This window comes from Macrobrachium rosenbergii, chromosome 20, assembly GCF_040412425.1.
Source record: "Macrobrachium rosenbergii isolate ZJJX-2024 chromosome 20, ASM4041242v1, whole genome shotgun sequence".
NCBI classification, from domain to species: Eukaryota; Metazoa; Arthropoda; class Malacostraca; order Decapoda; family Palaemonidae; genus Macrobrachium; species Macrobrachium rosenbergii.
This window is the reverse complement of record NC_089760.1, coordinates 6267501-6280000: the sequence shown is the minus strand read 5'-3', so window position 1 is coordinate 6280000 and position 12500 is coordinate 6267501. Positions and strand designations below refer to the sequence as shown.

Genomic DNA, 12500 nt, shown 5'->3' with positions numbered 1-12500 from the left:
GGCCCTTCCTTTTCAGGAATGCTAGACCTACGGCAGGTAAGGTGGGTCCTTCCAGCCGTCCTGCCTCTGATACGATTCCTGCTGTCGGCTTTCCTGAACGACGCAAACCGAGAGGATGCCTTCCACCCACCCAAGTATCTTCTTCCTCATTATGACTTCATTATCGGTAAGGAATACTAAATCACACGCTCTGAAACGACCACGAGGACAGATGAGTTACTGCACTTGACAAAACATGACGTTACACAGGTAAAAGCGGCTTTTGGCTTCTTGGCTCCGGAGATTGATGTATCATGCTTATTAATCTCGACGCATGCATCGATCACTTTTTTATTCTTACATTTCTGTTGAATTAATAGATTAAAAGAAACGCTGGAGTTGTAATATAATGCAAACGTCAGCAATGTCTATACTAAAGCGTCACTGTGCTGAGTCTATACTTCAACCTTGACCACTCTTTTAAGACAAGGCAAGCAGCGACAGTCATTTTTCAAATGGTAGTCATTACACATTCATAATTACTAGAAATTATTTCTTGTTTCCCTTTTTTTACCCTGTCTGTGTACGTGAAATAATATTTTTTAAAAAATCAAATTTCATTTGTTTCTAAAATACCTTACAGCACGGTCGAAGGGCGAAGAAAGTCACTAAGCACTTTCTGGTGTGTGAAACTGGATGGAATCACAGATGTCACAGGTTTTACAGTGCCACATTATAGTTCTCAAATCATGTTCATAATGCCGTTTATTCTTCGCAGTCACAGAGAGAGAGAGAGAGAGAGAGAGAGAGAGAGAGAGAGAGAGAGAGAGAGAGAGAGAGAGAGAGAGAGAGGTGTTTGCCATGATATTTAAAACTGTCAGTGGACTGAACTTCCTTAGGAGCTATTACTGTTTATTAACACTTTTATCTTTCCGAAACTGCGAAGGTTAGAGGAACGTTTAGAAGAATTTTATAATTCGGGGACCTTACTGTTTCTCATAGCAGGAACATTTTTAAAAAGGCTTTGGGCTGTGAAAATTATTCCAGTGATATTTGCAGTCACTCATTTCCAAAAGTTTTTTTGGGTAAATGTAAAGGAGACTTCTGCACGAAGATATCGTTCATTAACATAATTTTTTGGCTGAAGGGTATTAAAAATGGAGTATATAATGCATTGCAGGCGAGATCTTTTGAGAAATTTATCGAGATAATGTGAAATTTATCGTCTTTTGTTCTTGTTTTTGTTTTCATCCGCCTCGGGGAAGAACTTAAAATCGTAAATATAAGACGGTAAATTTTTCTTATTATATCAGTTTATTTCTCAAAAGATCTCTTGTGCACTGCGTTATATAAAACTTTTCTATATTCTTCAGTCAAAAAATTATAATAACAATCGAGATCATCGTAGAACTTTCTCCTTTACATTTACCGTTTTTCAAATAGCACCAGGAATTTGATAAATGGTGACGCTGAATAAGATTATCGACATAACAAAGCCACGCAAGCTTCTTAATTTTGACAGCATATCCAAGTCTACCTCATGTACAATGAACGTATAATCAATAGGTTCTTTCTTACAAATCTCCTTATTATCGATAAAGGCCATTGAACAAAACCCCTGTGATCTAACTATTATGCAATACAGTTGGTGGTGGCACAGCTGGGTGCGTGTTAGCGGCACGACTGTCGGAGGTCGAAGACTGGAACGTCCTGCTGCTGGAAGCTGGGGGACCCCCGCCCCCTGAGAGCGTAGTCCCCGCCCTCAGCCGGCTCTTCTACTTCCCTAATTCGGCGACGTGGAATTACAAACTGGCCCCGCAGAGATACGGTCTCAAACACTTCATCAATAGGGTAAGCAATCATTAAACTTGTATCAAACAATTTTCGAAATGGTAGCGGGAGTTTTGCCGTTGTCAGAAAATGTTAGAGTATTCTAACAATTGTGTGTAGTCTATGGTCTGTTTTTGTGTTTTTTGTGTACTCTGTAATCTGTTTTTGTGTTTTTGTGTAGTGTATGGTCTGTTTCTGTGTTTTTGTACAGTCAATGGTCTGTTTTTGAGCAGTCTATGGTCTGTTTCAATACTCTTCGTAGCATTTCCCTATTTTAAAGTAGAGAGCTGCAATATGCCTTGCAAGCATATTCAATAGAAATTTAATTTTCACCTTTAAGACAGAAGTGATTTGCCATTAGATACTGCGTGAAAAACTGCATAACTTTGATGCTATGTATCATACTTCATCTTGAAAGTTTACGGGAATTTTACATCCAAATCTAGATTCAAAAGTACTTTTGACTAAGGTGTCACATTACTGCGCTATGTCAAGGCTACTTAATCCATTCATTTTTATTACTGAAGCTATTATTTTAACACAACCCTACAAAAGCTTAAGACTGCTATGACAAAACAGCTAGTACAGGTGACGTTCATGATCTTGTAATACACAAATAAATGCGCTTGTATGTGAAAACGAAAAATCCCCACAGAAGTAGGCCTATAGTAAAACGTCAGAACAGAATAGCGTCGTGCTTATAAAGATATCTCTGCCCGTTTTCAAACAACAATGTTTTTGGTAGTAGACAAAGAAGGAATTACTTATCCCAGAAGAAACGTCACTGTCACAGGCAATTAGGGATATATGGTAAATTAGGTCCTTGAAAAGTCCTCAAGATTTATTCCTTTTGATGAATTCACGTTCTTAGTTTTTTTTTAGTTTTCTGTAAAAGACAACTATTGAAATGGCTTTGTCTGTCCGTCAGCACTTTTTCTGTCCACCCTCAGATCTTAAAACCTACTGAGGCTAGAGGGCTGCAAATTGGTAGGTTGATCATCCACCCTCCAATCATTACACATGCCAAATTGCAGCCCTCCAGCCTCAGTAGTTTTATTTGATTTAAGGTTAAAGTTACCCATGATTGTGCGTCTGGCAACGCTAAAAGGACAGGCCACTACCTGGCCATGGCTGAAAGTTTCATAGTCCGCGGCTCATACAGCATTATACGCTCTACAGAAAACTCGATTTCGCAGAAGAAACTTTGGCCCATATTTTACTTGTTTTTTTAAATAAAGTAGCTTCAAGATCTAACCTCTGAAAAGATAAGTAGTTATATAAACAAATAATGAGAACATCCACCATCATTATATCTACTTATTTGGTTAAAAACAGAAATATGTTTATATGTGTATCTTACGGATCACTGACTTTCGAGTTTTCTGGAATAGACTTTCGAAACAACATGAGGTTCATCGCACCTCTTTCAAGTTATCTTGTATCTGTTAATCTCTTTAGATGCTATTTTCCCGTAAAAAAAGCATTTTCTCTCATGAAAGTTTCAGTAATCTTCTTACGGGTATCCAGGTATGGGATTTTCATCTTATTTCTGATTTTTTTTTGTTTTAACTCTCACTGGTGCACTAAGGAAAATGCGATTTGCTCTGTGTATCGCTTTGTCAATCGCATGGACAGGGTGTTTAGGGGAAGATAATTGCTCGTAGATTACTCTAAATGCCGTATCCCCGTGCTCAGGGGAACAAATACTTATGGCACGTGAAAATAAGTTTCTTGCCAATCCAGTCTTCTCTGGGTTATCATGGCGACTAAAGAAATAAATGAAAGATATCGAGAAAGTGGGGTTTCCTTACTCTGCAATTTGTGATATTCCTAATTATTAGTTTACGGGCGTTTGCGCGCGCTACGCGCGCTGGAAGCCGGCACTGCTATCTCTCCTACCCTCCCAATCCCCTACCTACCCCGCCCCCACCGGGGCAGACAAACAGGGTTGCAGGAGGAGGATGGATGTCTCCCCTACCTTCCCCTCCCCCAACTGGGGCGGACAAACCAGTTTGCAGGGCGTGGGTGGCTGTGTCATGTCTCCCCTACTGTCAGCCAGGGGAGGGCAAACAAGAGCCACTCGGATTTTATTATTATAGAAGATCACAGAAAGGAAATAGGTTGCCTGCTTCCCTTCCACATTCTTTGGAAGCTTGAATCTCAAGTCAATACCCCTGTGTGCTTGTTCCATGTGAATAGGTTTCATATAGCGAAATAATACTAATAATAATAATAATAATAATAATAATAATAATAATAATAATAATAATAATAATAACCCTAAAGGTTTGGGTTTGATGAAGTATGTGAAGTGACATTTTGAAATCCAATCACAAGAGAATTTAGCCCAAAGATACTGGAGTACACATAGTGCCTTGTAAGGGGTGCGATTAATCTTACGTATGTTTTTACGGGGAAAAGCTTCTACTGCAGAAAAATTGAACATCGTCGATCGGTAAGTTACGCGCATCAAAATTATTTCATATTTCTTCACATGAGAAGCTCCGGCCACAAAAGAGATGGGGATGTACTTAATGTTATTTGTGGATATATACGTCGTTTCGAAGGCCAGATACTTGAAGCTGTTTCTATTAAGAAGATATGCATACATGAATGTAAATGTACGCAAATATCTTTATACATATATATACTATATATGTGTGTGTGTGTGTGTGTTAAATTCAAGTATTTTTAGTATGGACAATTTTCATATTAATATCTGTCTACATATAGCTCTTTTGGATCCGGTATACAACTAAAGACAATGGGAATATTGTTTTCATAGTCTTCCTTCGATGGTCGCTAGCTTGTGTGTTTCTGTTAGTATTCTGTTGCATATTATTTGGAATGCACCTTTTGAGGCAGTCAATTTTGGAAAGGGGGCGAGGTGGAATGACATTCCGACACATGGTGAAAGGATGCAAGGGCCAAGAAGGTTGAGAACCACTGCTGAGTCTAGGAAGTCAACCTAATCTTCGGCTTGTGCGCATGAGCGTGACATAGGAATGGAGGCGCGGGCTTGGTGCCTAGACCTTGTCGTACCCCTTTGGTTGTGTCTCTGTTCCGGAGAGAAGTTGCGATCGATGTCATTCATCCAGGCAGCATAATTAATCACCCCTGGTTTATGATTCCGTCGAGATATGTGTCCTGGAATCTTTAACAGGAGGGAGAATAAAATCGTTAATCCGCTGGACTTTGACATTAGACCGCTGTTATAAATTGCTAACTGCATCGGCGATCTTGAGCTATCTAACACTAAATTCCGGGGAATGGTTCTTGTGACTTCTGTTGGCGAATAGAGTGTAGTTCTACAGTCGTGAACGCCTACATAATGTGGGAAAATAAAGCCTACGTATCCGTAGTTGCGTAGTGGTGTGTCCAGCTAAAGCAGTTGTTGAAGAATTGTCACATCCCCTAGGAGCAAAAGAATTCATCCACGACCTTGACCGTCTCTTTGATGTCTCCACGAGGCATGGTAACAATAGGCAGGTAGTGGACGTGGCTCCTTGGCCAATAATCAATTTCAGAGCCCTTACTTCATCATGGTGTTAGCTATGAAATGACGTTTTCTAGTAGGTGGTGGCTTAAATCCTTTAAGTGACGTCGACGTGGTGGACATACGAATACAGGTTTCCACGAGGTGCTTGCTACAACAGCTGTTCGTAAATGGCTGTCCGACCCTGCTGCATCATGGGAGCCCTTTGACCATCACCCTAACTCAGCTACCCTGTAGGGGGATAGCGCCTTCAGTGCATCTCACGGGGTGACTGTAGGCATTACTAAAGGTTCTTTGCAGCGTCCCTCGGCCCCTAGCTGAAACCCCTTTCATTCGCTTTACTGTACCTCCATTCATATTATCTTTCTTCCATCTTGCTCTCCACCTTCTCCTAACAATTATTTCATAGTGCAACTGCGAGGTTTTCCTCCTGTTACACCTTTCAAACCTTTTCACTCTCAATTTCTCTTCCAGCGCTGAATGACTTCATAGGTCTAACTCCTGGCCTTTGGCCTAAACCCTACGTTCCATTCCTAAATCAGTTAAAATCCGCCTCAGTCGACTGATAAGTTAACTCCCTCGCCTCAACAGAGGCACAATGGATTTTTCAGGAGCAATTGCTGAGTCATGGAATATGTGTGCGCGCGCGTGTGTTTGTGAGTGAATTTGTTCTTATGTAAATATTTACACAGGTGTGGAGCAGCAAACTTTCAATTAATATCGCAATGATCGAAATTCAGGTCTGGCAAACCTAGAAACTAATTTTTTTTTTCTGTCATAAGCAAATAGTAAGTCATCCATTTACGTTGATATGCTGACAAATGATGTCAAATGCTTACGTTACTTTCACAGTCGTTAGATCACGTGCTATGACAAAATGTCCCTCATATATTCTCTCTCTCTCTCTCTCTCTCTCTCTCTCTCTCTCTCTCTCTCTGCAGGTGTAAAATATTAATCTCGACTGTCAACAATGGGACATCTGCTCCATTTGTCAGAGAAGTCCTTGGTATGTCCAATTCTCGGAAGGACAGAGTAATAATCTGTCTCACTTTGTGGTACTTATTATTCTAACCTTGCGCATTCTGACATGTTTCTCTTAGACTTGAATGACATATACAAAAAGACACATACGCTATCGCGCAGATAAAATATCTTAACGATCTGTTTATTTGATAGACAAGATTTCTCGTGGTTCATTTCGAAAGTAAATCACTGACAGAGAATTTTCATAAGGTACTTATGATAGGTCTAGTAAAAGATATAGCAATACATACATACATACATACATACATAGATTTATCTTTGCCATTTTACATACATACATGTTGTAAAGATTTATCATGAGCATATTTACTCGACCTGTTATAAACATTCCATGAGCATATATATATATATATATATATATATATATATATATATATATATATATGTATGTATATATATATATAATATTTCTGCATGTGTGTATGTGTGTGTGTTTTGCGTATGTGAGTATCGTATTAGCTGACCTCTTATTGAATGCATTATTAAAATCTTCAGTGAGTATTTTTCCTTGCATACCCTCTCCTCTCTCTCTCTCTCTCTCTCTCTCTCTCTCTCTCTCTCTCTCTCTCTCTCTTTATAAAATATCTCTATCTATCTATCTATCTATCTGTATATATATTTAAATATATACATACATATATATATATATATATATATATATATATATATATATATATATATAATTATATATATATATATATATATATATATATATATATATATATATATATATATATATATATATATATATATATATATATATATATATATATATATATATATATAGGTCCTGAAAAAGCTACCATCAGTTAATTCTTAAACTTTGTACAGGTTGCACTCCTTACGACCACCGAGGTAGCTGTCGTCAGTGAATGCAGACCTATAACATATTTTGGTTGTTATCCTCAAGAGAGAGAGAGAGGCACCTCTACCACTGAAGAAACGTTTCGTCCCTGAAGTAGTTCACAGCCTTCCAGTAAGCGCTTCCCTGGATTTTGGAAACGACCTGTGGTTCTCAACCTTTTTTGGCCCACGCACCCTTTCACCATATGTCAGAATATCATCCCCAGCCCCTTTCCAAAATTGTCTGCCTCAAAAGGTGCATTTTCCAAATAATATGCAACAAAATACCAACACAAACACACAAGCTAGCGGAGAGAAAGCACGGCGTGACCCCTCAGTAGTGCGGACTGTTTTGAAGGATTTTATTCTAAACCGTCCCCCTTCTCTTTACTTGATCAACCTGCCAGGAAAATGTAATGTCTCTTGAATTTTATTTGTGTTTCTCCCCTTCTGTTTTCAAGGAAGTCCTGATTTTCTTCTTTTTTTATTTCAGATATGATTAATTTCTTCTGACCAATCGTTCGCTTACGCTCTTTTAATCTTAGGCTTTTTTTTTTAGTTCTTTCAATAGCGAATTTCACTATCATAAATAAGATTTTTGATTTACTTGTTCTCTGCCGCGAGGTTGGTACAGAGGTACCCATTGTTCTATCATTTTACATTTAACTTAGAATTATTTGCAGCTTCATTTTAAACATGTCCATTCTGCCAGTGGTTAAACTGTTGCGTTGTGTTCCGATGTGGCCTGTCAACTTCTACTTGTACTACAACGTGTCAGAAAGCTGAATCTCTGAGCCTGTCTCGAGACATCACTAATTACGCGTCTGCATGAGCTGCAGTTGTTTCCTTTACCTATTGATTTTGAAGGTCGTGTCTCACTTCTCAGTTTGGCCAGGGAGTCTACAGTAACTGCTTTTTGTCCTGCCCGATATCTTAAGGAACAAAAATCTTCGATTTCTCATTATCATTAATACTTCATTCGTCTCCTCTCTTATTTCTAACACTACCAAAACGATTATTTTCTATGGTTTTTCATTCTTTATTTATTTATTTATTTATTTATTTATCTATTTATTTATTTGTTTATTTTTATTTTTTGAGCAGAGCAGCCCCGTGCCCCATGGGAAAGTCCTGGGTGGTTCGGCTACGGTCAACGGGATGCTGTACGTTAGAGGCAACAGGAAAGACTTTGACCACTGGGCGTCCCTGGGAAATCCTGTCTGGGACTACCAGTCTGTCCTGCCTTACTTCAAAAAGTCCGAAGGTTACGTTGGCCCCACCTCCTCCACACAGGTTAGTTGCTATGTTAGTCTCTCTCTCTCTCTCTCTCTCTCTCTCTCTCTCTCTCTCTCTCTCTCTCTCTCTCTCATATGTTTGTAGATTTTTCTTTCTTTTGACTAGACTTTCCAGAAAAATTAAAATTCGTCGTGCAAATCAGTCAGTGGTTTTTAAGAATTTTTGCTCTGATTTTGCGTAGAACTGCCAACTTCCAGCTTCAAGAAGAATCCCAATGCCATCTTGGATGAGAGGTGAATGTGATAAATTTCAGAGAGAAAGAAAAAAAAAAAGAACCTGATATCAAATATGTCATATCTTTAAAAAAAAAAGATGAAAAACAAACAAACAACTATAGAAGATGCAATGCAAAGCCAAAAAGAACTTGCCTATCGTTACGGCACAGCTTTTCGTGATGTGAAAGAGTAAAAAGTATCAACCATTGCCCATGTTCTGAAATAAAGCGTTGACTATCGCAGAAAATCCATAATTAATCATGAGTTCATTGAAAAACGCCTTTTTCTTTTCAGAGAGCTACCACGGGCGTACTGGCCCTCTTATAGTAACTCCCGATGCAGGCGGTGTGTTTACCGAAGCCTTCCTGAGGGCTGGCCAATATTTGGGTTACAATATAATCGATCCAAATGGCCCTGAGCAAATAGGTAAGAAGGAGTTGGTTTTTAAAACTTAAGATGATTGATCAATTCTTAAGCATTAAGGAAAATAAATATTTTCAGGACGGAGGGATTTTGATCTCAACAGTGAGTTTGTAATGTAGAATACTAAGAAATATTTCACATATCTATACGGAAATATATGTGGTCAGGTCGGTAATGACATCCTTTTGATTATGGTGACGCAGGTTGTTTCATGCATCACAGTCACATTTGCATTTATCTTACGGCTTTGTAGTGACAAGCACATCCAAAAAAGCACGAAGAATTGAGTTGGAGGGCATTGTGGCTATTACACCATAATCATAGTGATTGTGACCAGTAGATTCTCATTTACATCATGAATAAAGAACATTCTCATACATACATGCATTTATGAGACTGTCCTCAATAAATTGATGGACGTGTGTATACACCTCAACAAATGATTGTAAAATAATTACTCATTTGTTTCATGAACAAGAACCAACTGAGTCCTGCAAAGAAAATGCCTTTAGTTTTGAAAAGGTCTACATTGAGTCCACTGTGTCTGCGGCCAATAACGTCCAATGCACACATCTTAATATCCCACCATCATTGATAACGGGAATTCTTCTCCATCTCGATTCGCAAGATTATGAATTCGATTCCAAGTCATATCTGTAGCCTAATATTTGATTATATAAAAACACGGCGTGTATATGACAAATCTTTAAACTGTGTGTGTATATATATATGTGTGTATATATATATATATATATATATATATATATATATATATATATATAGATATATATATATATATATGTATATGTATATATATAGATATATATAGATATATACTCATACATATATGTATATATATATAAATATATATATATATTAAATTATTTACATGCGCGTAATGAAAAATTATATATATCGATGGAGAATTTAACGTTTAGGCAAATCATCAACTTTAGCTTAATTACACATCAGCAATAGAAAGTCCTCATTATACAAAGACCATCACATGACGAAAAAGATTAAAAGTAAATGATTTATAGGATCCACACGAGTCGTATTATTATTTCATTTAGCTAGGAAGTTGCAGGTGACTTCTGCAAATGTTAAATTTCGTGTGTCCTTTGGACATTGTTATCAATATACCTATTTCGACCTTTTTATTACCGTGCTTTCATATTGATTTCAGGAGGTTAATGATGGGAGGAAGTATCTATATGAAGCCCATTTAATCATATCAATATTCTTATGTTTTATCTCTCTCTCTCTCTCTCTCTCTCTCTCTCTCTCTCTCTCTCTCTCTCTCTCGTTTCTTCATTGGAGGGGTGGGTAGAGCTCTCGGCTAGCACGCTGTTGGCCCAGCGTTCGACTCTCCGACCGGCCAGCGAAGAATTAGAGGAATTTATTTCTGGTGACAGAAATTCATTTCTCGTCAGAATGTGGTTCGGATTCCACAATAAGCTGTAGGTCCCGTTGCTAGGTAACCAGTTGGTTCTTAGCCACGTAAAATAAATCTAATCCTTCGGGCCAGCCTAGGAGAGAGCTGTTAATCAGCTCAGTGGTCTGGTTAAACTAAGATATACTCTCTCTCTCTCTCTCTCTCTCTCTCTCTCTCTCTCTCTCTCTCTCTCTCTCTCTCAAGAAGATTAGCCAGTATTTACTCCCCATTTCTACCTTCATGAATGCACAGCCTAAATATTTTACGCTTTAACCCTTCATAGGTTTTGCACCAGTAGACTACACCATTAAACGAAGATATACTTCTCTCTCTCTCTCTCTCTCTCTCTCTCTCTCTCTCTCTCTCTCTCTCTCTCTCTCTCTCCCCCAAGAAGATTAGCCAGTATTTACTCCCCATTTCTACCTTCATGAATGCACAGCCTAAATATTTTACGTTTTAACCCTTCATAGGTTTTGCACCAGTAGACTACACCATCAACCAAGGGGAGAGATGGTCGCCAGCATTGGCCTACCTTGCACCGGCAGCCAGGCGCCCTAACCTTCATGTACTGCACAGCGCTACCGTCATGAGGGTAATGATATGCCTTGACAGGTAATAGGTTAGATTACCTTTTTTTTATATTAGAACATAAGCTACTTGGCATGCGAGAGGCTCAAAGTTTTAGAAATTCAGTAAGATACAATGAAATTTGAAAATTTTACCTTGTGGTATGCCGAAAGAATATGCTGATCCTTCGCAAAGAATTCCTCAACGATATCTGTGAATCCTTTTTGTCTCTTATTGATTTGGATTAACTCTTAAACTCTCATTCTTTGAGACTTTCTTCATGACACCATCAAATCAAAGGAAATGTTGGATCTTTCTTGGATAGTGACCCCCAGCAAAGTTCTGGGTTCATTGTTCTGGTGATAGAAATTCATTTCTCGTCATAACGTGGTTCGGATTCCACAATAAGCTGTAGGTCCCGTTGCTAGGTAACCAGTTGGTTCTTAGCCACGTAAAATAAGTCTAATCCTTCGGGCCAGCCCTAGGAGAGCTGTTAATCAGCTCAGTGGTCTGGTTAAACTAAGATATACTTAACTTGTCTAGAAGTAATATTTCTTTGGGGGTCATTAGCTTTATGATATTTACAGTCTTTCGTTTATGTTGTTACGGTCATCCCCAACGGGCTTGTACTAAACACGTCGCAAAGGTGGATACAGACCGGGTTAAAAACTCGTGAGGGTCACTATCTAGGAAAGATCCAAAATGTCTCTTATCACTGTCCTATCTCTTCATTTTTCACTATTCATTTCCATAAATGTTCTTTTGGCAACTGTCCCGCTTAGATGAAGGAGTGTCCCTCTTGTCCGAAGACTGTTAGAACTCCTGAAGCCCCTCTTTTCTCTTTTTGGACTGTTCTTGCAGCAAGAGCCTGTGCCAACTCATGGTTGACTTAATCTAACGAGAAAACTTCTCCCATCCAAGTTGCTCTAAGCGATCCCCAGATTTTCCAGTTTTCGTTTCATTTTATTTACTGCCAAACCTTCGTATTTTCAGTTACCATCTGTCTTTTTTGAAGAGTACAAATATCCTTCCAGTAAGTGGGTAAATATATATATATATATATATATATATATATATATATATATATATATATATATATATATATATATATATATATATATATATATATATATATATATATATATACTGTATATATATAACTATATGTATACATAATATATGTATATAATTATTTGTGTGGATGCGTATGTGTATGTAGATAAAATTGTGTGGTGCGTATCGAAAAGCCAAGCAGAATAATGTAAATAATCACATAGGACTGAATTGCACCAGAATGATCCCCAAATGTGACATTTTAGCATTAAAAAAATTACTAAAAACCTAGTGAAAATCTTGCTAAACACTAAAAAAC

General features: G+C 38.0%; 1 protein-coding gene across 1 annotated transcript in view; it reads left to right on the top strand.

Moving 5' to 3' along the window:
- LOC136849023 (glucose dehydrogenase [FAD, quinone]-like) overlaps positions 1-12500 on the top strand; it is a 78304-nt gene that overhangs the window by 40935 nt on the left and 24869 nt on the right. The window contains exons 2-6 of the mRNA XM_067121875.1: positions 17-166; positions 1625-1830; positions 8297-8485; positions 9000-9129; positions 11032-11153. Of these exons, the coding sequence (XP_066977976.1) occupies positions 19-166; positions 1625-1830; positions 8297-8485; positions 9000-9129; positions 11032-11153 (795 nt within the window). The 5' untranslated portion in view covers positions 17-18. The remainder of the gene's footprint in view (positions 1-16; positions 167-1624; positions 1831-8296; positions 8486-8999; positions 9130-11031; positions 11154-12500) is intronic.